The 27,001-nt window shown below is 45.8% G+C and overlaps 1 protein-coding gene across 4 annotated transcripts in view; it reads right to left on the bottom strand.

Moving 5' to 3' along the window:
- The window catches only part of LOC115073549 (EMI domain-containing protein 1-like), a 231,785-nt gene that overhangs the window by 7,949 nt on the left and 196,835 nt on the right, over positions 1–27,001 (bottom strand). For 3 of the 4 annotated variants that reach the window (XM_029572076.1, XM_029572077.1, XM_029572074.1), the window contains exons 9-14: positions 22,200–22,289; positions 21,775–21,818; positions 16,429–16,491; positions 15,911–15,955; positions 10,163–10,207; positions 51–141 (exon numbers count right to left, since the gene is read on the bottom strand). In XM_029572076.1, the coding sequence (XP_029427936.1) occupies positions 51–141; positions 10,163–10,207; positions 15,911–15,955; positions 16,429–16,491; positions 21,775–21,818; positions 22,200–22,289 (378 nt within the window). Of the gene's footprint in view, positions 1–50; positions 142–2,589; positions 2,675–10,162; positions 10,208–15,910; positions 15,956–16,428; positions 16,492–21,774; positions 21,819–22,199; positions 22,290–27,001 lie in introns of all 4 variants that reach the window. The other variant, XM_029572075.1, reaches the window with a different exon arrangement.

Below are 27,001 nucleotides of genomic sequence, written 5' to 3'. Positions count from 1 at the left end.
TATTAATACTTATTAGTGGTTAATAATAGGAAATGGAGCTCAGTCATTACCTGGCCAGATGATAGCTTCCAGCAAGGTGACCCTTCTAACCAGGAGTCCCAGCTGAGCCTGCAGCTGGAGGAACGATTCTAAGCTAACGGCCTGGTGGAGATCGAGAAGAGCAGAGTGCAAATACAATCACCCGCAGCAGGAGGTGGGGGAAGGGGAGGATAAGAGTGCCCCTTGCTGAAGGGCAAAGCCAGGGAACCAGGATGCTACCAACTGGAGAGGAGGGGGTGGTGTTAATGAACCCCCTCTCACCTGTACAGAAGGTGGTCAGTGTCCTCATGAACACAAGATGGCGCTCTCACCCTACGAAATGCTGGAAGCTTTTTCATGTACATGTCACTGTCACGGCATAAAAATAACACCTCCTTGAATTATTATTCATGAAGTACCATCAGTGCACGCAGCACTGTAAATCCACTAAGCGTGGACGAAGACATGACTTAAATAAATCTAACTTCACTTCATGACTCCCATCTTCCTAGTTGTTTTCAGGCTATCCGGTTCATTCACTTTTTGAGTTTCCAGCTGCTTCCAGGTAAGGAAGGAAGGTTGATTTTGTCCCATTGTATGCAGGAACCTGTAGTAGTCTCTAAAAGAATACTTTTTCATATTACCCAGGAAGAACATTAGGGCAATGTCATTATTGTATCACCTGATGTTTAAGCTTGTGTGGATTAGTTTTATATTGGCTTACATTGTCCCGTTCTTTCCATCTGTTCAGATGTTCTCTACATGGAAAGATTTTTCTCAGTCTCGTGTTTAGTTTTTGTGTAATTTTGTATTTTAACAGGATTTTTATGTATGTTTTTTTTGTAACCCACCATGAACTGTGGCGTGAGCGGGATATGCATTTTTAAATGAAAGTAAATTAAGGCTTATGGGTCCATGTAAGCACTAGGCTGGGAGTTTATAACCAGGTGTGGCTTAGTATGTCCTTAATGTCCTGGGGTTAAGTGGAAAATCTGCCCTCTAAACTTTGATAAAAATTAATACAAATATTGAAAAGTAAGGTGCTCAAGATTAGGGGAATGGACTAATGTTCCTTAATCAGTGTTTGGGTTCATGTTTCAGGACCGGTGATTCCATTACCGAGAGCCCCAACATTTTGGGGTGGTAAAATTCCCACCAGTACAAGGCCCAAAGGGGGGGCTGTGCCAGAACCAGTACTGCTAAATAAGGGAACGCTGGGCTGGATGTTGGATGGAGGAGGGGGCGCATGACCGAAGGGCACCGGCCCTGTTCATGTGACGAAGGTTTGGGCATGGACTTAAATGATGCCAAAGATATAACCAAGTTAGTTTAGAATAATGGCTCACTTCCTCAAATTCTTAATAATCAACAAAAAAACATGTTATACCTTTGAGGATATCCTCAAAGATATAACCAATAAATATATTTATATATATATATATATTTATATATATATATATATTTATATATATATATATATATATATATATATATATATATATATATATATATATATATATATATATATAAGTGGGCTCAAGATTATTTGTAAGATACTTGATGAGCTGGAGCCCCGGAGAACATTACTTCTATGGGGACTCAGCAGGCAGAGCGGGATGGGACACACTCAGTAATCAGTGTCTCAGACTGGGAGGTATGGGATACCCTCACTCATCGGTGACTCAGGCAGATTGGGAGAATATGGAACATATTCACAGAGGCTTCTTTTTGTTATTAATCACTCAGCAGGATGGGAGATATGGGGAACACTCACTTGAAAGTCTCATTTTCACACTGTGACTTGTGACAAGAAGAGGGTCAGTGGTTTTCACAATATTGGTAAGAACTGAGGAGGTAGGGATACAGTTGTGCTTTGAAATGAGACTTTTAAACCTGAGGCTTTAAACTTTGACCTCTCAGGACCTCCAGCTTCTTTAAGAAAATACAGTTTTCTTTTACATTCCTGATTTCAAGGCACAGTAGGCCTCTCCTGCCAGGCTCAGAGCCTTAGCTCGGCCGTATTCTTGTCCTATTAGGGAGACTCTTCCTCTGTCACTGCATTCCTGGTTCCCAGAAATGCCCCTTCACCTCGGAGCATTCTTCGGTATGTCAGGGTGGGGGGTTTCAGGCCCTGTGACATCATCACAGCAAGCACTGCCATGATGTCATCAGCAAGAGCCTGGAATCAATCATAAAACCATTAATACTTTGTGATGATGTCATCGCTGCGAGTCCCTCTGCTGTTTATGGAGTTCACACGTGTTGCTAAAAGGTTACTATTTCTCCTCACTGCCACAAAAAAAAAATTATCTTTTCCCTCCTCAGATACCCCCTACCGTGCTTTACTGATTCTTCATCAGGGCAATTTTTTAAACACATGGGAGTGCGCACAGAATGGTGTCACCAGGCTGGTTAGGACAACTGCAGCCAAAGTACATCGTGGATCACCTATCTGGCATTTTTCTGCTTTGCTTTGTGGCAGTGCAGGGGGTGGGGGGTGTCCCCTTCTAGCAGCCTGTGTAACTCCCCCTGCCCTTTACCGATCTCTCCTATCTACCTGTCTCTACTCACCATGGATCCCAATCATTGTTTCCAAGATTAAAACCCTCTCAGCTAAAATCTTCAACGCCTCTCGAAGCTGGTGCATCCCCTCCCCCTGCGGATGAGAGAGACAGATACAGCCGTGAAGGAAAACAGCCCCAGCCGGGCTCATGCTAGAAGCTTTACCCGCAGGGACGCCTCTTCTGCTCCTCCACCCCCACCCCCCGCCCCTCCCCCTCCCCCATTTCACAACCCCAGGTAAGAAAAGGGACGAAGCCCTTCAGGAAGGTTTTGGCGTTTAGCGGGTAAACAGCCAAAATGCCAGACGCTGCAGGGTCAGTCCAAGAGCACCATGCAAGGAAGGGGGGAACCTTCCACCCATCACATTCCAATATTTGCCTAGCACCGGCCAATCAAAATCCAAAGAAAAGAACAAGCCAGCAGTGAGGGGGACCACAAGTGGAGGGACACAGCTCTGGGAAGAAATGCAGAAAACCCCATTGTCCTGAAATACGTAATGTGTGTGAGTGTGCGTGCTGGGGATGGATGGGCTCAGCTGGTTCCCTTTACTGCCCCTCAAAAGCCAAACTCTGTACTATTAATGGACCTCAAAATATCAGTTTCTAGGATTCAATGGCTCTTTTTTCTACCTCTGTTTGTCTTATTCAGAAGTATTTTCTATTTTAAATTATTTTGCTGCTTTTATCTTTACCATTATCTGGTATACAGTTGTGCCCTGTATATTATGACCATTTCTCTATAGGTTTTTAATTTTCTGAGATCATGCATGCAGTTTCTAATGAACAGATCAGCAGCAACTTGAAATACTTGGTATATAGGGATGTGCAGGCCCATGAATTTCATTTCTTTCCTTTTTTTTTTTTCATTTTTGGAGGGTTAAAAATCCAAAAATAGTTTCATTTAATGTTTATTTTATTTCAGTATCTTTACAGAAATAAACATTTTAAACACCCCAAAAACTGAAAAAAAACCAAACCCAAAACCTGGAATGCTGGGAGTCCCGTAGGACCTCGGCCTAACCTGAGGCCTGCCCTGCCAACCTGCAGGGCCTGCCCGGAGCCTCTCTGACCACTCCCTCCCCGCTTCCTGAAATAATACCAGGGCCGGGAACCATCCCAACCCTCATTTACCCCTCCTGTGGTATTGACGGAGAAGTAAAAGGGGCAGGAGAGATGCCCACTTGCCTCCTGGTCTGTTCGTGTTCTCTTAAGAATGGTGCCGGTCAGCCCTGAGACTGATGCCATAGCAACTTTAAAAATGGCAGCAGGTGCCATTTTCTTATACAGCCATACAAATATATAGCCATATGAGAAAATGGCACCTGCTGACCTTGAGGCCATCGCCATTTTTAAAGTTGCTAAGGCACCGGTTTCAAGACTGACTGGCACCATTCTGAAGAGGAAACAGACTGGACAGGAGGTGAGTGGGTAGCCCTCCTGCCCCTTTTGCTTCCCAGTAGACCTCACAGGAGAGGTAAGTGGGGGCTGGCGTGGTTTCCAACCCCAGCATCATTTCAGGAAGGGAGGGGTCCAGAGAGGGTCTGAGGCAGGTCCTGGAGCAGACAGCGGTGGGCAGGCCGAGGATTGGCGGGTAGATCATGGTTGTTTTTTTCCCCTAAATGAAATGAAGAAAACCAACAAAATTTCCATTGGTTTTTCTGTCATTTTGTTTCAAATGATTATGCTGATGGTGGGAATGGCCAAGTAGAATTATCTAGCTGATCTAGCAAACAGGCAGCTCCTGCTCCCTTCCAGAGTCTCAGAACTGTGTCTCTCTCCCTTGTGTTCCAAAACCCTCACCCAGCATGCTGCCCTCCCCCCCCCCCCCCCCCATATCACTTGGAAGCACTGGCAGTTACTTGGAATAAAGAATTTCATCTTTACACACACAATGCAGTCCGGAATAAGTCACATGCAGACAGCTGCCCAAGAGCCAGAGCAGCCACATTCTTGGGGACATGGACAGACAAACAGGACAGCCATAAGCAGGACTTAGGAGGGCAAGGAGAGGGTGAGTGGGAAGACAGAAAATCCTTCTATAATCTCTTGTTTTATAATTTTAGGGTTTCAAGAGTTGACTGCATTTCCTACTGATGGAGTGGAGGAGTAGCCTCGTGGTTAGCACAGCAGGCTATGATCCAGGAAAGCCAAGATTCAAATCCTGCTGCCACTCCTTATGACTTTGGGCAAGTCACTTCACCTTCCTTTGTCTCAGATACAAACGAAGGCTGTGAACCATCCAGGGATAGGGAAATATCTATAGTTCCTGAAAGTAATCTGCTTTGAAGTGGATGGCCAATCATGAAAGGTGGAATATAAATTATATTAATCATAACTTGTGAGAGAAGGAATATCAGCTCTTTCTGCCTGCAGAACCATTATTTAGTTCCTCTGGATGATGAATAGCTCCATGTCATTGTGGTCAGATTGACCCAGTCCTGGTTTTACCCTGTTGCATCTCTGGACTTTTAGTATCCAGGTTCTCTAAGGAAAGAGAAATTACAAGTCTCCTGATGCAACGGGGTGAACCCAGGACTAGCTGATTTTGTCCCTGCTGATCTGGTAACCCTACAGCTGGCATGGAAAATCAAATTAATGCATAAATAAACTGGGCTGCTAAGAGAAATGGCAATAGATATACGAAAGTTGCTTACATTTCAAGCTTTAGATTGGACTTTTAATTGGTTCACAGATCATCACATGACTGAAGACACAATTAACTATTGACCATTAAGTAGGCAATAGTACATGACATAGCAAGTAACAGTCTATGCCACTGGTTCTCAACTAGGGGAAGGCAAGATCAGAGATTCCAAAATGCTGGCTGTAACCACGGATTCCCATTGATCTTATTCTTCATCAGCGCAGGCTGGAAGGAGGAGGAGGAGGTGGAAGCTGAATCAGTCTGCATGGGCCAGGATACAACCCACTGCAACCATGGCTTCAGAAGTGGGATCAGGGCTAGAGGGGAGAGCAAGGGCTGGGGGTCAGGCCTGAGAGGAGGCCCGATGGACGCACTGTGGACTAGGGTCGTGGAGGAAATGCGAGGATGGCATCTCCTCCTTCCTGCCCATGTGGGCCCAGAATAGGAAGTGGTGTCACATGGGCCAGCACAGGTGGGAAGGAGATTGCCGGGACTCTGATGCTCTGACGCCCAGCCCACCTCTGCATCCGTCGGCTCTGCCCCCAGGCCTGACCCCCAGCACACGTTTTTTCCTCTCTCTCTCTCCAGGAAGGGGACAGAAGCTGACTCCTGCAAGGGGGGCACAGACCAGCTCCAGCAGAGGGGCACACAGGCTGACTTCCTGCCTGTGGAGAGCATAGGCAGCCTCATTTATCGTCCTCTTCCTGTTTATTCCTTGCTCCTGGTCACTTATAAAAGGAGACAGCGCTGTCCTGCCTCCTGTGGTTGTTTAGTTATCAGGAACTGAGGTGACACGAAGGCATGAGGGGAGTCAGGAATCATGCAGTGTTACACACAGTGTTAACTGCAGGCAGGTAAGTACCAACCGATGCAGAAAGATAGAGAGAAAGGAGTTACAGGTAGTCCCCACAGCTGTATCAATCACTGACCGCCACAAAGAGGAAAAGATATTGGTGGGGAACATGGCACCTTCCACTTTTCTTCATCACAAGACTTCCCTTCTTCACTCCTCCCAGGCCCCACACTAATTCTCTGCTTCTAATGTACAGTTTTGTAACAAGCTTAAAGCAAAACCTGTGCACTGTGCACCATTTCAAACGTGCACAACAAATAGCAAAACTCCCATTTTTACAATTGAGTCACTGATGATACCAAAAAGGGCCTCATTTACCATGCTGCAATGGTAATGCTGAAAGGTGCCAATTTACCATTGTTTTAACTTTTTTCAGCCTAGAATATATCCCTTTGAACACTGCAGTCGGGGGTGGCTCCAGAGGGGTTGGGGGTGGTGGAGCTTGGTCCTCGCCCCCACCCCGCCCAGCTGTCCTCCTGTACTCTGGCTGGACAACTTTGGTTGCCTGGAAAGGCACTTGGCCCTTGCTCATCCTGAAATTGACTGTACCCCTTCTATGCCCCCCCATACAAAAAATGTTTGGAGCCACTGCTGACTGCAGTCTGAGCAGACATATACCTTTTCCTTACTACAGGAAAATATCCCATATGAAGTTACAGCAAAATAAAACTTCAAATGTTTTTAAGATATAAAAGTGGAAGGAGTCAACATTTCCAGCTGGCCAGCCACCATCCCCAAAAACAGAGTGGCTGAGAAGTGTCGTCCCCCCCACAGGGAAACCAGGTGAAAGATCCAGGGTTGGAGTGGTGTGAGGGAGGGAGACTGGAAGAGAGATGCAAAGAGAGAGAGAGAGAGAAGAGAGAGAAAGATGAACAGACTGAAGAACGAGACTAATTAAAAGCCTTCATCTTACTCATCCCCTTCTCCCTGCAAACAATCATATCAACATCACTAGTAGCAGCATCACTAGCAACATCACCATCATTAATATCACTATGATCATCACCAACACCAATATCACAATCGCCATTATCATAACTATGATCATAACTACCATCACCACAAGCACCATTATCATTACCACAATCACCATCATTACTGATCATCACTACAATCACCATCATTACCATCACTGTAATCATCACCATCATTACTATCACCGATCATCATCACCATCAGCAACATTAATACTATCACCTTCACTGTAATCATCACCACCATCATCACTATGATCATTACTACCATCACCACAATCACCATCACTGTCATTACCATAATCACCTTTATTACTATGATCATCACCATCATTACCATCACTATGCTCATTACCAACAGCAACATCAGAACCATCACCACCATAATCAGCAGTGGGGGTAATATTCAGTAAGCCAATGAGTAGACAAGTTATCCAGCTACAGTTTGCTGGATAACTTGTCCCATATATTCAACGTGATAAACGTCCCGCTGAATATACTTGCCTAAAGTTATCTGGCTACATGTAACCGGATAATCAACAAATCTAATCAGCTATGTTTGAATATAACTGGTTAGGTTTTTTACTTATCTGACCTTGTGTGGCCAGGTAAATGCAATTTAACTGGATATCTTCAAAGATATCTGGTTAAGTCGTGCTGTGAAATTGAAAAAGAAACAAAGGGACTTGCGGCCCGATTTCCTCCTTTACCCACTCAGATTTCATAGATGGCCTGTTAGGCCATGTACCCTCCACCGCACATCCCTTCCTAAATGTTGAAATAGTTCTGGGGTCTGCAGGGCCCTCCCTCCCTCTCCTTTTTCCAGTTCTCTTGAAAAAAAACAATCGATTTCCCACCCTGGACTCTGCTTGTCCTGGGTTGGCCAACCCCCAAGACCCATGCCCATCCCCCCGCTTCTGCCATGTAAAAAGCCCCTGCTGGGAAGTGTAAACTATGGGTAACCTACATTTCCAATCCAGCATCTGTCAGAAGCAGCGCTGGGAGGTGCCAGGAGCAGGTAAGTATGTATCTCGTATCTCGCTGCTGGCAGGGGCTTTAAATGTCAGAGGGGGGGGGGGAATGGGAGTGGATGGCAGGGGGGTTGCTTGGCCCAGGACAGGGACAATGGGTAAGTGGGGGCAGGGTCCAGGGTGAGAAATCGATAGTTTTTTCAAGAGAACTAGGGAAGGGAATGGGGAGGGGGAGGGGGCTGACTTGCAAACCCTGGAACTATTTCAACATTTAGGAGGGGTTGTGGGGGTGGGGGTGCATGGCCCAACAGGCCACTTGTGAAATTTGTCAGAGAGAAGGAAGAAACCAGACCACAGGCCTCTTTAACCTTTTTTTTTGTTGTTAAATTTGACAGCACTTCTTAAATGGATATCTCTGAAGACATCCAGTGAAGTAATACGTTATCCAGCCACACAAGCAGGTCTAAAGTTATCCGGCTAACTTAGCCTGATAGAACTGAAATTGGGCTAAGGTAGCCAGACAAATTAGGCACATCCCAGAATGACTTATCCGGCTAAAATCTAGTTAAGTGGCTCAATATACAAATACTTGCCATTTAGACAGATAATTGTGTTACCCGCCTAAATGGCTTTGAATAGCGACCTCATTATTACCATCACTGTGATCATCACTGTCATTATACTACACCACCAGAATCATCACTATCATTGCCATCACTATGATCATCAGCAACAGCATCACCACCACCAGCACCACTACACACCATCAACAACAGCGCCATCATCATCATTATGATCACCACCAGCAACAGCATCACCACCACCAGCACCACTACACACCATCAACAACAGCGCCATCATCATCATTATGATCACCACCAGCAACAGCATCACCAGCACCACTACACACCATCAACAACAGCGCCATCATCATCATTATGATCACCACCAGCAACAGCATCACCACCAGCACCACTATACACCATCAACAACAGCGCCATCATCATCATTATGATCACCACCAGCAACAGCATAATCACACCACCATCAGCAACCTCCACTGCCACTATAATCATCACCAGGAACTGCATCACTACCATCACTCTGAATATCATCATCATTATCTAAATCATCTTTCCCTCTTTAGACTCTTTCCTGCTCCTTCCCCCCTTCCATGGCCCTTCCCTTTGACATCTTAGTCTCCACGCCTCACCTACAACCTGTACGGTGTTAATTTTTTCAGACTGACATATAACAAATGTACATTTAACAATGTAAGACACCAGGGATGTTCTGGGTCAATTAACTCCATTGATCGGCCTAATGTTCCCATTTCTTATCTTAAAGCAGCAGTTCTCCTTATATTAACATGTCTGCTTCTTGGCTCTGATCCTTCAGCTACTGCTCCTAGTCCTTGTGCTTCCTTGTTTTCGTGCACTTTTGGAATAAAAAGTGAGCACATTTATATTTTAGCCACACCCTGTTTCTTAAGTTTCCTCAGCTGGGTTTGCTGTGCTCACACTGAGGTGTATCATGGAGCTGCTAAGCGCTGGCTTGGCTGACAATCAGTGGGGCAGCACCCTGATTTACACAGACAGGGTTTGGTTGCGTAATAGGAAAGGATTCAAAGGAGAGAATGTTAAAAAAAAACTTCTCATTAAATCCTTTGATGGACACCACAAATATAAGAGCTGGAAAAGAAAGCTGTGGTGGCCATGGGTTTTGTTTGCTTCAACTGCTGCATGAACTATTGCAAAATAATTTCCAGGTCAAACTGCATCTTTAAAATAAAAAAAAACAAACATGTTCATAGTGAAGTAATACATAACTATCTGTAGGCTAATAGTGTGGCTTCGTGTAGTTTTGGCACCAGGACTGAGGGAAAGACACAGACAGCTAAGCTCAAAGAGGACGTGCTGAAGGAGATTCTAACAGGGGTGCACTAACTGCCACACTTCCTGTGTCGTTTGTCCATCATTCCCTTTCCATCTGGCTCATTCATGTGTAGGTGTGAGCATACTGGAAGTCAGACATAAATATAATGAGGTGGGAGTCCTTTGTGATTGGTTCTACAGGGTGAGAGGTTTAATTCCTGATGCCAAGACCAGTTCTGGAGTTTTGGTTAAGACCACAGAGCTTACCGGCTGCCCTTTCTCTCCCGGCACTCCCTTCAGGCCAGGATCACCCTAGGAGAAAAACACAAAGAAATCCAGATAGCAGCAAAGCAAGAGCAACAAACAGAGAGAGTTCTAGGCTGACCCTAGTGAGGGTGCAGGCTCCCCCCCCCCCCTACACTGAGGTTGAAGGTGGGGGGTTCCCCAACTGGAGGTTGTTGAGTGAAGAGGAGGAAGAGGAGTCATCTAGAGGTTCATCCGCATCTGCCATTTTATCGCAGTCACTGGAACTCCTAGTCTGCCAGGAAGAGGAAATATGAGGCAGGGGGCAGAGCTACCACCACCACCACCAGATGGGACCCTGCAAAGGTCAGTCGCCCTCATGTCCCCCTTAAGGACAACCCTGCCTCCCAGAATGGGACTGAGGGAGCTCTCGGGTTAGAGGGATAGAGACTCTTCCCTTCTTAGTGAGAGACAGATGGAACTTTGGGGTTAGAGGGGTGGAGACAGCCCTTTGCAGTGTGCAAAATTATAAATAACGGAGAGTTACCTGAATGGTTTTGAATTTGTAGCATTTACATCTCATACCTCTCAATCTTGTGAATCTCTTATAACAGAGTTTTGTGACTGCTAAAGAAAGCTAAAATATTGATGCCAATCCAGTAACTCTGATGTAATTATACAAAATTTTGGATCAACACAATACTTTAGCGGTAGTGCTGTGCGAAGGACCAGATTGGCAATCTGTCAAATGCCAGAAGGGCCAGCCCAAAGGGGTGAGTCGAATTGGTCCATGGGGAAAACAAAATTCAGGAGAGTATTGCAAACCAACTCATTGATGCTGAAATGTTTTCAGTTCAAATCGAAACCATGCAGGATATTACATCAAAAGACCAGTTCTCCATGGTAGTCCTCTGTGTATCAGATTGCATTCATGAGAAACTACTTGCAAATGTAGACTGCAAGTCATCAGCTAGGGAATTTTTTTCTTAAACTGCTCATCATGCAAAATCGATGTAAGAAACATGTTGAAGTTTCAACCGATGCCCAGCTAATATGCAAGGATAGTATAGGGGTTGTTTTGCATGGCTTTCAAAAGAATCACCTGGCCAAGTTCATGTCATGCCCATTTATTCAATTTAGTGTTGAGAGAATACTATTGGGGTTAAGATAACATTTGCATCAATATTCACTCTGATAAATAATATTGTAATGTTCCTTCAAGAGTCCTACCAATGAATGAACATGTGAGAAAGTTAGTCCGAATACACACCACAGAAGGCTCTCCATGATTGAACAATCACTATGGAGGTCAAGATTTGCTGAACTTAGGAAGGTTTTTGGGTCATTTTTAATCAGTATCATGCTATATATATATATATATATATATATATATAAGACCCTATTGTAATTTGATCCAAGATTCAAGACAATTTGAGGTCTAAACTTTACATGTGAGTCAAAGCTAAAGCCTACACAGAGTCACTTCTCAAGTTCGATAGGATTCAGATAACTCAAGTCTACTTGCTATTATTTGATCTATCACCACTACAGTCCTGTGGAATGAATATCTTAACAGCCCATTACATGGTGTCAGAAACAAATGAGGAGCTTAAACAATGTGTCAGAAGAGTGCGGAGTGGGGTCCTGGGGAGGGTGGGCTGTAATGATGTTCAATGTATGTGTTGTGCTGAAAAGTGTTATCTTTTCATTGCTTGGGGTGCATCAGAGTCACATGCACACCAAGAGTTGTTATGTTATCTTTTTATTAATAAAAATCATTTGAACATAAAAAGTATGTTCGGGACTACTACTGATAACTTTGTGGAGTGGGCAAATGATGGATTCCAAATAAATGAAGAACATGAACTAAAGTACAGGCTATAATACCAGAAAAATGGATCAGGAAGAGAAAAGACTTGCCAAGTGAGTCCCCTAGAGATGAGTTGGCTACAGATGCAATTACATCCTACAGGATTGATGTCCAGAACATTATTCTTGACACAGTCTCTGAAAGAATGCATTGACATGGAACAATTTTATACTGACCTTCTATGTCTGGACCCTAGGAACCTCCTGGATATAAAGTCTCATGGACTCCAGCCATAAGCACTTGAAAGAATTGAGCAAATGCTTGCTCATGTTCAATGGATATGCAAATATTGAGCATTTACAATTGAATTACCAAGTCTTGCCACACATTGGGACAAGTTGAAAATGTCAGCATTGGATGAATATATAGTAACAGTATTAACGGCAGAGAAAAAACAAATGGTCCATCCAGTCTGCCCAGCAAGTTTTTTTATGGTAGTAACTGCCACTCCGTGCAGGGTTACCTTTATATATTAACATAGTAACAATTTACTGGATGAGGAGCCTTCTTGGAAATTCAGACAATGCTGCTTGTTGTGCTTTGCTTTTGGACTTGGTCATAAAATAAGTCCTATGTTTTTTCCCTTATGTCTGCGTATCAGTACCTCATACAGTGAAAGTTGGGGGCCCATGTTGGTTGTCGTCTAAATCCAATTCCCCTTTCCACCCACCCTCGCCATCAAAGCGGAGAGTGATGTTGCAATTGCGTCAAAGCATCAAGGCTTATTGGTTAAGGGTAGTAACCGCTACTGAACAGGTTACCCTCATGCACCTTTTCTTCATTTCCATCCTCCAGCCTTTAGGGTGGTTGCTACTGAAAGAGTAGCTGGGGAGTTGCTACAGAGAGGGACCTGACAGAGCTCTCCTGAGGGAGTCAGAACTCAGCTCTGTTGCCACAGGAGGGGGGGGGGGGGGGGGAGTGGTCAGCGCTGAGCAATCACCTGCTCTGTGGTGTCAAGTTTCAGGAATTCCAGCAGCCTCAGTTTGGTGGAGACCTTGGACGCTATCTGTAGGGTCCTGGTGAAACCTGACACTTTGAATTTTTCTATTTCCCAAACTTTTCTGAAAATTTTAAGGCTTTGGCTGCTAACCAACTAACGTGAAATAAAGAATTGGAGAAGAGATTTGAAGGGGGTGAAAAAAAGATGTGAATGAGATAAAACTTTTAATGCATGAATAGTTAAAAAAAAAATCTGGTCTCCACAGGAAGATTCAGAAGATGAAGAATCAAGTAAGATCTCAATCTTCCGTTTCCTGATGCGAACTGTGGAATTTGCTTGGTCTGCAAATTCTTGTTGACTCTGACCTTCACATAAGTTGCATGTGAAAGATGCTTCTCTATTTTGAAGTTCATCAAGAACCGACATAGGAGCACCCTATCACGGTAACATTTGGAGTATCTCATGTTTAAGGCAACAGAAGGCATTCTCATGAACCTTGATTTGGATGGAGTAATTTAAAGGGATACGGAAAGGAGCAAACTTTTGTGCTGCCCATTGACTATATAAGACATTTGGTTTTGTTTATTTTAGGCCGCACTAGTTTGCTTGACAGATTCATGCAGCTGTTGGCACCATATCTATGCTGGTGGTGTGCAATTGTTGCTATTAGTGTTTATGGGGAATAAAAGAAAATTGGTTCTGACTTGCTAATTTTCATTCCTGGAATACCAGAGATCAGTCCAGATGCATGGGTTTTGCTCCCTACCAGCAGATAGCGACAGAGAAGAAAAGCTTTACTGACACTGCACTATTTACGTTAGCATGCTACCTGCAGTCCCTAAGTATGACGTGTATCTAAGCCAAGATGAGATTAACAAATAACTCCCCCACCCAAGCTGAGTAGGGGAAAAGGCAGACCCCCAATGAGGTCCTTCAACTGATAAGGGGGACTGAAAACTCCCAACTGCTCCACTACTATGTCTTATCGACACACAGAATAGAGCGGTCTTTCCATAAAGGGTGGGGCTCTGGACTGATCTGTGGTATTCCAGGAATGAAAGTTAGCAGGTAAGAACCAATTTTCCTTTCCTGTTCATACCCCAGATCAGTCTAGATGCATGGGATGTATCAAGCTTCCCTAAACTGGGTGGGAACTCAAAAGACTACTTGCAGCATATTCTCTCCAAAACCAGTTGTTTCAGGTGCCCGAACATCCAGTCAGTAATGCTTTGTGAAAGTATGCAGAGAAGACCAGGTCACCGCTCTGCATGTCTCCTGCAGAGCCACCAACTGATATTCAGCCCAAGACGCTGCCTTTCCCATAGTAGAATGGGCAAACAGCCCCACTGGGATCGGATGTCCCCTGCAAATATAGGCTGAGATGATGGCCTCCTTTAGCCATCACACAATAGTTGCCCCAGGAGTCTTATTCCATTCGGACGCCTCACCAAACAGAACGAACAGATGATCAGATCAACAAAAAACATTGGCGACCTTCAAATAACACAACAGTGCCAGACGCATATCCAACAAGTGAAGCTCCCATGCATGTGGAACTGAGCATCCAAATTTCGAAGAGTGGGAAGCTCCACCATTTGATTCAGGGGAAAAGAAGATACCACCATCAATAAAAAAGAAGATACCATATGCAAAGAAATCCCATCCTCTGAAATCTGCAGGAAGGGATCTTTCTACAAGACAAAGCCTGAATCTCCAAATTCCTCCTGCCCAAACAAACTGCCACTTGAAAGATCACTTTATAAGTAAAGTCCTTCAGTGATGTATACTGTAGCGGCTCAAACGGAGGACTACAGAAAACCCACATCAACAAATTAAGGTTCCATGAGGGAAACACATGCCTCACTAGTGGCTGCAAATGCTTCACTCCTTTCACAAAATGGACTATATCCAAATTCGGATACCACGGGAAACCCCTGCATTTTACCTCTAAAACCACCCCAGGCTACCACCTGGACCCTTAGAGAATTGAATGCATGCCCTTCGCTAACCCACTTTGCAAAAAAGCCAAAATACTATAAATCAATGGCGGAAGAGGAGGAACCCTGTCTTCAAGACACCACTTCTCAAACACTCTCCACACCCTGACATAAGCCAAAGAAGTAGAAGGCTTTCTAGCTGGCAACCAGGTCGTAATGACTTCGTCAGAATAACCTTTCATTTGCAGGCAATGCTTTTCAAAAGCCAAGTTGTGAGACAAAAACGAGCCGCCTGATCCAAATAAATTGGACCAATCAGGGAAGATAGCCCAGTCTTAGAAGTCCATCCACGGCCAGAAGTATCAGACCCACGAACCATGGACGACGTGGCCACTCCAGAACCACTAGATCCACCTTCCCCGAGTGAGACGTCACACTCTGTAGCACCCTTCCTATCAGGGGCCACTGGTCTGGGATATGAACAGGAAGAGGATGTTAATAAAAACAAAGAATAATGAATCGGGTGTTTGGCCAAGGACTCCTACAGCAATGGCTGGACCAGAGAAGAGGAGTAGGGGAACAGGAATGAAAGAAGGGAAAATCCCAGGCAGCTGTGAATAAAGGCTCATAGCACTACAGACCTTACTGGGACTGGTTTAGACTGAACTGGAAGCCCAAAGCAGCAGGAGGAAACTGCAAAGTTCAAACGAAAAAATTAACTTTGTGAGTAAATTAGGGAATAAATGTTTTAATTGTACTGAAGAGCCTAGTTTGGTTTAGTAATTCTGCATGTCTTGGTATTTTTTGTGGCTTTTTATCATTTACCATCTTTTTTTCAGCCGCATTAGTTACTATGTCCCTGATTCCTTGCTGTATATGGATCTGCTAAGCTTAGCAGGGTGACTGCCTGTCATGTGAGTGTGTGAGCTCTATAATCAGGGGTAATCTGAGGGTGAGGGCCGGAGGGCTGAGCATCAGAGGGTGAGGGCTGGGAGCCTTGAGTTTTGGACAAGCTAGGCACTTACAGGTTCTCCTTTGAGTCCTCGTTCTCCAGGATATCCAGTAGGCCCCTGATAAAACAAGACAAAATCTTGAATGAGAGAGCGCCTACCTATCAAGATGTGTATCTGTCTACCTTTCTGCCACTGTCAGTGTCTTTGCCTCGAATGGTATCTACCTGTAGCTCCTGGGGTAATGCCATGGTGTGCGCAGAACATACCCATTAAGAAACCTCACTTATAAGCCAGGGTATGTTGGGTACAATCTCAATCTCTCAAGTTACTGCTAGTTCTTGCCTCAATACTTGCATTGTGGTAAAAAGAGTTTCTTTCAGGAATTCCCTGTGTCTGTGGGCCGGTGTCTGTCTGTCTGTCACTACATGTCTCTCTGTCTGTGTCTCTCTCCGTCAGCGCTTGCCTCGGTCTGCCTGGACTGATCTTGTGGATGGTCTCCATCTATCTGAAATCAGAAGGATTCAGAATCTCCCCCTTAACTGCAAATCTCTTAGATGCACCCAGCAGAAGCAAGAGAGGGTCTGACTCACTCTGTCTCCTTTCTCCCCTCGTTGGCCTTCAGTTCCAGGTGTTCCAGCTATGCCAGGTAAACCCTATGGAGTGGTAAGAAGAACAGTATATGAATGGCATCAATGGTCAGCATAACAGCTGAGAATGGCTCAGCCTCTCATCAGTCCCATTTCCCCTTATCCCCATCGCCTCGCTGGCCTGAAAACTTTTCTTTTTTAGCCATGTAACCATGATGGGACAGACAGCTGCATGGATGTGACTGCGCAGTGCCAGGTCTTCTCAGGAAGACATGAGGAGCCAGAAAGGAAGAGATGTAACCGCTAGACCTTAAGATGCAGACAGGAAAAAAGCAAGGCACAGAGAATTTCAGACAGACATACGCAGACCATCACAGGGAGAAGACAGGAGAAGAGAGCAAGCGAGTAAGCAAGAAAGACTTGGATCAAGTGACCATGAGAAACCAACGGAGAGAAACAAGGAAAGTGTGGCAGAGATAAGGAGACATTTTTACCTGTTTATTTGTATTTTTTGCCATGAATCCTGCTACTCCAGTCCAGTCCTCACTGGTGGTTTGTTTCCCCCTATCAGCAGATGGAGGCAGAGCACACTGGAGCCGCTGCAGTAAGACCCGCGGTGAAATCCACACTATTTTTTAGTGCGTAATTTTTTTAGCACGCATGGCAGAAGCAGTGCCTCCGTGGGATGTAATAAAGGGGCGGCTTGCAAATGAGATATGCACAGAAAATATGCACAAAAGATATATCCACGCAGAAGGCCCTACGCAATAAACCGCACATATACCCGCATTAATGTGGTGACCTGTGATTGATTCTCGGTTGAAAGCCTTCCCCTTTCATAAGACAGTAGTGAGTTAGTGGTCCGGGAGTGGGGCTGAAGGTGGGTAGAGCAATGTCTAACCTCGTCATGATCCATCTCTGACCGCGTGGGAGTTGTAATGGCATCCAGTGAGCAGGGAAAATGCAGCAGAGATTTGGAAGGGGCTATAAAAGGGCACAAGGAAGCTTTGAAAGACGGAACTTAGACGGCAAGGCTTGCATTTGCCTCAGAGCCTCCCACTTCCCCGCTCAGCGGCAAGACTGTCACCCAGATGCAGCCGGCCACGGCGTCAGGAGTTACCTGTTCAAGGGTGCAGCAGCAACTGCACGTTTCACAATGCAGCGACGTGCAAGGTAAAAGTGAAGCCGGGGTCAGCATTCAGCCCTTCTGACATGTGCCTGTTCCTTCTCCAACCTCTCTTCTGCCTTCGGCTGCTTAATTCTTCGACCCCCCCAGCCAAGCGCTTAAACTTAACTCCTACCCTGACCCACACACGAATAAACCCGCTTAAAAAAACCCGCACTAACGCCAGCACGGCTCTCTGCAGTGCCCATGAATAGTTTGTTACCTCCTTTGCATTGCATTAGCATGGACTTGTGGTAAACCAGCCATGTGTTTTTTACAATCATGCATAAGATTAGCACGGGAAAACCCGTGGCAGGTTTACCACAGCTTATTACATCGAGTCTATTGCTTTTTCTTGCAACATCATCATTAGAGGTGGTGCAGCAGAGAAACATCAAGTATTTTCATGACAAAGCAGCAAAAACAGTAAACCTTGAACTTGGAAATATCAAGAAAAAAACCCCAAAAGAGTTCGGGAAGAAAATCTGGCCCCTGAAGAAAAAGAAGAGACACAACAGGAAGGACAGAAGGAGGACAACAACAGAGCGAACAGAGGCCCACGTCCTAGAACATATATAGAAGATTTAACTTCACAGGCATCCATGAAACAAGAGAGGCCCAACTTCCTGGGAAGGTCCTGGACTGGTGTAGCAGGATTTTTGGAAAGAAAATTAACAGGTAAAAATTTCTCCTTCCATTTCATCCTGCTACCCTAGACCTGTCCATTCCTTACAGGTGGGAAGTAGCAAAGCCAGACTATTAGGCCGCTGCAATACAGTGCGCTCCGCACACCAAAACACGCATCCAACCCCCCACGAAACTAACAGCACTCAATCACATGCAAATGCATGTTGATGAGACTATTAGCTATTCTCCCCTGATTAAAAAAAAAAAATGCGTACATTTTTATCCTCAGAAAAAAATAAGCAGGCATTAGTTTCTGAGCAGCCTAAAAAGTGTACTTTCTCCGACTTAATATCTTGGCGATATTAAGTCGGAGGAACAAAAAGGACAAGAAAATTGGTGAGGTATGCACATATGTGCTGAACAGAAGAAGTGAATGCACATCCCTACTGAATTTCTTGGGAACAAAAAAATAAACTGAATATCGGCCGAGGCTCTGCTTAGTTAAAGAAACTGGAACCACTGCCTGCAGCAGTTGAAGGCTCTTCAGAGTTTCTCCAATTGTCCTTTGTTTGGTCAACCAAGCACAGGAAAAGATCATGTAGGCATAGGAAATGGGTGTGAAAAGCTTCAAAACATAACTGCAACCAATCACCTCTAACACCTACTGATCAGAGGTCATTCGAGCCCACTCCTCGTAAAAGTGCTGTAAGCGACCGCCCACTGAAACAGCTAAAGAGTGAGCCTGCCACGCTTCACTGGGAAGGGCGGTCAGTTTTGGAGGAGGCTGCAGAGTCAGACCTGGGCTTTTGAAATTCACAAAAGGACTGACTTTTTCTTCTAACAGCTTAGGATCCTCGGTAGGAAAAAGAATTTGACTGCTTACCTGGTCTATACTGCCTTGACTCTCGAAACTGAGCTGGACCTCTGGAAGACCTGTAGAACAATTGGGATTTATCCTCAGGGAGTCTCTGAAGCTTAAGATCCCCGAGATTCTTCATCAGCTGCTCCAAGTGTTCACCACACAAGAGTTTTCCTTTAAAAGAAAACCTGCCCAGTTACCAAGAATCCGCAGCCCAGTTATAAAACCAGAGGAGCCTTCAGGCAGCCACCTCCGAAGCCATGGACTGGAAAGACACCTGAAGGTCATACAAGACATCTGCTATATAGGTGGCAGCTGACTCCATTCTAGCTGCATCCTCATTTTCCGGAAGTTGATGAATCCAGGGCAAAAGCGCTTAAACCACAAAGCCACCACAAAGCCAAGGAAGAAAATAAATGCTTCAGAGGGATCTCAATCTTCCTATCCTGAGGATCTTTCAGGGAAGTACTGCTCTCCTCTGGAATAGTGGCATGCCTAATAACAGCAGTAACCAAGGCATCCACCCAAGGAGTCTGAAACAGCTGCTTAACCACCTCTGCAAGAAGTGGGTATAATTTGAGAAGATTATCTCTTTAAAGACCACTTTCAGGGGTCTTCCATTCAGCCAGAATCATTACTTCCAATTCAGAGTGTAAAGGAAAAGCCTCTGTGGCCTTGCAGACTCCCTTAATAATAGGATCCCAAACAGGATCCTCCTCAAACCTATCATCTGCTATCCTGAGACAGGCAGCCACCTGATCAATTGGCGCAGAAATCTCATCCCTTCAAAACATCCATACAACAGAATCATCTTCCCTCTCTGAAGGCAGTTGGCCTTCCTCTGTGGAATCCCCACTTACCAAAACAAGGAGATCCTCAAAATCCTCAGGGACCTCTCCCCAATCCGAAACAGGGGAATCTGCTGTCTCTTTAGAGTGTTTGCTGAGCACCAGAGCCTCAGGAAGGGGAAAGGAAAATTCACATCATGATTTTGAATGGCACAGAAAGCCTTGTGAAGGAACTGAAAGAATTCAGGGGAAAATTCTCCAGAATCCGAGGCCTGATCCAGAGAAGCCTGATTTAAAGCCATTTCCATGGGCAGGAAAACCAGAGGGATCAGTAGAACCTGATCTGGGCCCAGAAGACTCATGAAGAGAGACTGAAGGACCTGCAGGAGGAAGATCTAACATGGCCGCCTTTCCTGCCAGAACTGGTATGCCTGAGGCCTCCTCCATCACAGGAGCCACAACCTCCCCTGAAGCCTTCCCCGCCAAGGCGGAGGCTGCCAAATTAACAGCAGCAGAAGTTTACCCTGGGACCTCTGCAGAGAGAATGCAGGCCGAACAGAAAGACCCAACTGTGGCAGCAGTAAAGTAGCAGCAGCCGCAAGAATCACAGCAGCGGCCAAACTCCATGAGGCCCTCAGCCACAAGAACTCCATGACCGACTACCTCCTTTCCCCTCGCAAGCACTTACACTTTTGACCAACAGGTCAGTCGCTCATCTGCTGTCGCCTCTCTGCCCCGGGAGTAGATCTTACGCAAAAAAGCAGCCTGTCGCTATGCTAGTACCTTCTGGCAGCACGTAGCGACTTTCTCGGGTTTTTTTTGTTATTAAACGAACCTTAGGGCAGCTGCAGGGGAGGAGCAGGGGGAGGAGGAGGGAAGACAGACAGATTCTCTCCTTACAGCAACAATGAAAGAATAAAGAAAAACGAGTCTTCTTTTTTTGTTTTATAAGGAGAAAAAAAAATGCCCCACCCTAGTCCCCTCTGGGACCGGGACCCCAAAAAAGGGTGGGCTCACACCGCGAGTAGAAACCAGTAGCTGACCCAGTGCCTGCATGAAAGCTGCTCCCCCAGGGTTCAGTCCTATCATCTGCTGCAGGCAAAGCACACTGGAGCTTTCTCGGCTGCCCCGCCCTCTATTACAAGAAAAAGGGTGCTCTGCCTCCATAGGGGAAAACAACCCACCTGTAAGAGCTGGACGGGAATGTGGTAGCAGGATGAAATGGAAAGAAGAACCGAAAGAGTGAGCCAGAAAGGCAAACCAGATAGAGACAGGGCCAGGCGATTCACCTTTCCATCTGAACCCAGTCAGAGATGTAATGGCAGGCTTTTCCTGCTAAGAAAAGGGCTGTAAAACCCCAGACATGCCTTCTCCCTGGCTTCCTTCCAGCCAGAGGTAAGCAGCAGAAGCAAAACCAAGCTGGGAGAAGACTAGGAAGGAGGACACCAGCAATCCATGGACTCATACAATGTACACCAGGAAGGACACTAGGATGGGATCCTCCGTCCAGAGCTGCCAAGTGATTCAGTTCCAGGAGGGAGACGTTTGGCCAGTTCTGACATCCAGGTACATTGCCTGGGTCTAGCACCTGAAATCAGCCCATAGGTATCCTAGAGCGGCAGGTTTGTCAGGAGTGGCCTAAAACCTCCCATCTTGAGCTGGGCATCTCTGTCCGTGTCAAATTCACAGGACAATTCAACCGCACACAAAGCCTTGGGCCGAAGAATATAAGCGGCGCCGTGACCAAACGGCTGCACTGAATCTGGCCTCCATTACACCCTGAGGGATCCAGGGCCCTCCTTCACTGATTGGGATGCAGGTCCATCAAGTAAATCAGAATAAAATTAGAGTTAAAAAAACCAAACAGAAGGAACATGATAATCTGTCCAACAGGAAAAACTTCAACTCACATTCTGTCCAGGAGGGCCTGGGAACCCGACTGGCCCCTGAGGGCCTGAAAGGAAAGGAAGAAAAGATTTACTAAGTTAGTACATTCTTACAAGTTCATTGCCATAGACTTTAGGGGCCCAATATTCAAACATATCTGGCTACCTAAGTTACTACAGACCTGCTATTGAGCAGGTATAACTTAATCTAAATTTAACTGAATAAGTCCAAATTAGCACTTATCCGATTAAGGTAACCGGATAAGTAACCCCGCCCCTATCTACCATTGCCCATCCCCAAGATAATCGGCTAAGTGGCAGCCACTGAACATAGCTGTATATCGAGTGGCTGCCAATTAGAAAGATAAGGCCCTATTTACCTTGCTAAAGTAGCATCTAAATATCAGCCTTCCCGAGTTTGCGTGCTTGAGAGATGATAGGTAACTTACCCACTGCTCCAGGTGGGCCTGGTGGGCCAGGAGACCCCTGTAATCCAGTTCCCCCTGATTCAATGAAGGTGTTGGAAAGTAGCGGGTCACCTGTTACAGCAACATACATCAAAAGCATATTACTACAGAGCACCTGTCCAACTGTGATTAAAAGTAACAGAGGTCACACTCGGCTTAACACCTCCAGTAATGCAGGTGAGGCCCAAGTCACCATAATGCAATGGTACTACAGTGACCTCTGGTAATGCAGGTGAAAGGTTACTATACTGCACCTGTCCCAATGTGACCTTCAGTAATACAGGTCAGATGCAGGTTACTATAGTGCATCTGTCTCGAGATGACCTTCAGTAATGCACGTCAGCCCCAAGTTACTATTGTGCACCTATTCCAAAGTGACCTTCACTAATGCAGATCACAACCAGGTTACTATAGCACACCTGTCCAAGAGTGATCTTCAGTAACACAGGTCACAGCAAAGTTACTATAGTGCACCTGCCCTACAGTGACCTCCAGTAACACAGGTAGGACCCAGGTTACTATAGCGCAGTTGTCCAACAGCGACCTCCAGTAATGCAGGTCAGACCCAAGTTACTGTAGTGCAACTGTCCAACAGTGACCTCCAATAATGCAGGTCATACCCCGATTACTTTAGTGCATCTCATCAATAGTAACCTCCAGTAATGCAGATCACACTCAGGATACTATAGTGCAGCTGTTCAACAGTGGCCTCCATTAATGCAGGTCTCAGCCAGGTTACCATAGTGCAACTTTCCAACAGTGACTTCCAGTAACACATGTCACAATGAGGTTACTATAATGCACTTATTCAACAGTGGTGTCCAATAATGCAGGTCAGACCCAGGTAACTATACTGCAATTGACCTACAGTGACCTCTGGTAACACAGGTTACACCCAGGTTACTATAGTGCAACAGTCCTATAGTGACCTCCAATAATGCAGGTCAGGCCTGGGTAACTATACTGCAATTGTCCTACAGTGACTTCCAGTAACACAGGTTACACCCAGGTTACTATAGTGCACCTGTCCTACAGTGACCAGGAGTAATGCAGATCAGATCCAGATAACTACAGTGCACCTGTCCCATAGTGATGTCCAGTAAGGCAGGTTAGACCTAGGTTATTATACTGCAGTGTTCCAACAGCGTCCTCTAATAATGCAGGTCATACCCAAGTTATTATAGTGCAGCTGTCCAGCAATGACCTGCAGTAATGGCAGGTCAGACCCAGGCTGCCATAGTGCACTTGCCTTACATTGACCTCCATTAATGCAAGTCAGACCCAGGTTCCTATAGTGCATCCTTACTATCAGAAGAGAAAAAAAAAGAAAGAAAGCCAAACTTTATATTAGTAATATTGTATCAAAGGAGGGAGAAAGAGCCTAAATATAAGTTAATCAGGATGCTGAGTTGTACTCTGTTCAAGGGACATTATTGCCTAGAAACACCAGGCTCCACTGAATTGGGTGTTGAAACATTCATGTCTACTGTTTCTTATTTTTAAATCAACCTTAGAACGGCCATCGATTCTTGGAAAAAGGGCATTAACGGTCCATAGATGCCCTGTATTTAGGGACCGTGGTGAAATAACGATAACACACGAAGAGAGGAAATAATAGAGAGATGAAAGAGGCCGGGGTAAGAAACCGCTGTCCCTGGCATCACTGTCTAGGCATGCTGTAGGTACAAAACACTTTGTACATTTTGCCACGGAACATTTTGCCACTTGGGATGCACCAGCCTCGTCCTGCCGGGGGGGGGGGGGGGGGGGGGGGGGGGGGGGCACACAGGTGTGGTCTTTGTTATGTGCAGTGATTAGGGCAGGGGAGGAGGCAGTGGTATTGTGATCCAGCTCACAGGAAGAACCTATTCTCCAAGGCCTTCACCACTACCAGGGATTTCCAAGAGGTCTGCTAGACAGCTGTGTGAATTTGCTGATCCTCATTTGCTGAATGTGTTAAGAGGCTCTGGCAAAACGCAGAATGCCAGGGCCGGGGGATGCTGGAGGCCGGAGGCGGCGTGTAAGAAACTTGCTTCTGTTTCTGCATTTCTCCCTTCTCTCTGGTCACCTTTACGCATCTACCTATCTTCTGCCTTTACGGAGGCTTTGTGCATTTCCCCAGGAATCTTGCACCAGGACCGTTCAGGAGAAGGGTGGCGGTATCACTGCAGAGAGGAGGAGGGGCAGTATTGGCGCATAAGAGAAGTGGGGAACACAAGTGCAGAGTGACAAGCAAGAGCAGGGTTTGGGGGGTGGTGGAGGGAGACGAAGATGAGAGCACAGGGGAAGGGGAAGGAGAATACCCGAGTGCAGGTACAGCAGGAGAAGCAACAGTCCAGGTGAGGTGCAAGATGTAGGAGAGAGGGGCAGGCCACAGCCTAGATACACGGCTACAGGCTAGCGCTCAGCTGCTCGTGAGGCAAATGCGTTGGAGGAAGTGCTAGAGATATGTGGCAACAGGAGGAAGCATGCAAGACGAATGTTTAACAGAGAAGCGCACGAGGAGCACACACACAGCAGGAGCAAGTGCACGAGATGGAAGCATAGTGAAGGAAACACGCGAGGTGGCCGTGTAACAGGAGAAGCCCGCGAGGTGGGTGAACGTATAAACATGCACGAGGCAACACCTGCAGTGGGCGACTGAGAAGGGGGATTCTCTGCCCTTGCTTGGCAGAGGTTCCCCGGTCTGCTGTTTGTAGGCCAGCAGAGGCTGCGAGGGGCCCATAAAGTGAAAGCAAACCCATTCTAAAGTGCACGAGCTGGGTAGCTCAGAGCCAGAGGCCCTGCTTGGGTCTTGGCATCGCTCCCAGGGCTTCCCTGACTCATTTGGTATATATTAAAGCTGCCTGTCTTACAACCAGAGGCAAAGGGCCAGGAAGACTGTGCTGAAGAGGACTTACACAGAGATCCCGGGGCCCCTGCAGTGAGAAGAAGGCAAGCAGAGTTCCCAAGAGACCCCGGAAATAAGAATTTTTCTTCTGTCAAACAGAAATCAGAAAAAATATTATTCATCTTTTCCAGTCCTTTTCTTTTTTTTTCCCCACTTATCCTAAGGTCCCTGTGTCTGTGCTGGGCTGTTCCTTCAGCTACAGAGGCAGGGGCCAGGGAAATTCCTTCTAGGAGAGAAAAGTAGAAACAGATCTCGGCTCTGTATCAGAATTTTATGGAGGAGGAAAATAAAATGTGAAACTGAATGTTGACAATCTTCTGACCACAGACGGGACTGCACATTATCACATGCTCCTCTTAACCATACGAACATAAGAACATGCCATACTGGGTCAGACCGAGGGTCCATCAAGCCCAGCATCCTGTTTCCAATGGTGGCCAATCCAAATCACAAGTATCTGGAGGGATCTCAAATAATGGATAGATCTCATGCTGCTAACACTCAGGAATAAGAAGTGGCTTTCCCCAAGTCCACCTAGTTAATAACGGTTTATGGACTTTTCCTCCAAGGACTTGTCCAAACCTTTCTTAAACCCAGCAACTGCCTTTATCACATCCTCTGGCAATGAATTCCAGAGCTTAAGTGAAAACATATTTTCTCCGATTTATTTCAAATGTGCTCCTTACCAATGTAGGTTTTGAATGAGTAAACAACCAATTCGCATTTACCCTTCTTCTCCACTCATGTTATCACACAGCACTCCTAGCCAGACAAGATTATCATACACTTCTCCCGACCTGAAACAGCATCACTCATTACATTTATTTAGATTTATACCCTACCTTGTCAATCCCAAAGCATAGCTCAAAGCAGCTTACAACAATTTAAAAGCACAATTCAAAGATTCCCATTCGTAAACAGCCTAAAAAAATCAATAAGAATCCCACTATAATCTATAAAACGCAGTGTGTGTGTGTGTTCAGGTCTAGTTTGTGGCCAGCCACATAGCACGTGCAATCTGGCACTGAAACAGACAGCGGCCCCAGGAGATTTAAGTAGCATGGCTGGCATGCAGCCCGGGCTCTTGCATGCAGTGATATGGGAAAGACAGGCAGCATGGTTAAAGGCCCTGCTGCAAGGGGTTGCTGTGGTGGATCATAAGATAATCAAATTTGACATCACCACTGGAGAGAGAACGTTACATAAAACCACTGCAGTAGCATTTAACTTTAGAAAGGGAGACTATGACAGAATGAAAAAAATTAGAACAAAGTTAAAAGGAGGAGCCGGTGGGGCGAGAGGGGTGAACGTGAGGAAGTTGCACGCGTTTCTCCCTGGGCTCATCCACCTCTTCGCCCCCTTCGAAAGAATCTTGTCAGCAAACCCTTCTGTAATCCAAGGCCCCGGGCGCGCGGATGGAACGGGCGCTGGCTGATGATGTCGATAGCCCCGAGTTCCGGGCAGGGAGCGCGCCTCTGAGGGCGAGGGTGCCGAAGCTGGCTGTGCTCTCTCTCTGCAGTGTTTGTTAGCTCATCAGCCTTGGGAAGGCAGAAGACAGAGGTAGGAAGTCTTCTATCCTCTTCAATACCTGCTCTGGAAGCCTTGAATACCTTTATGGAGTTTTCATTGGTAAGACCCACTCAGATAACACTGGAGTCAATTTGGGAAGCTATTGAAGGCCTTGATACTTCAATCACAGCACAGTTAAATTCTTTAGTGCCTAAATGTAATGACAATGAAAACAGGATGCATGTTTTGGAAACTTCTAAAAATCTGATGTCTCCGCAAACTGAGGAAATCAAACAAGAAATGTCACATGTCAAGAATCCCTAATAAAAAAGAATCAATTGCTCCAAAATAAGCTTGAGATTTTAGAGAATTCAATATGTGGGAA

Source organism: Rhinatrema bivittatum, chromosome 11, assembly GCF_901001135.1.
Source record: "Rhinatrema bivittatum chromosome 11, aRhiBiv1.1, whole genome shotgun sequence".
Taxonomy (NCBI): domain Eukaryota; kingdom Metazoa; phylum Chordata; class Amphibia; order Gymnophiona; family Rhinatrematidae; genus Rhinatrema; species Rhinatrema bivittatum.
This window is presented reverse-complemented; position numbering and strand designations above follow the sequence as displayed.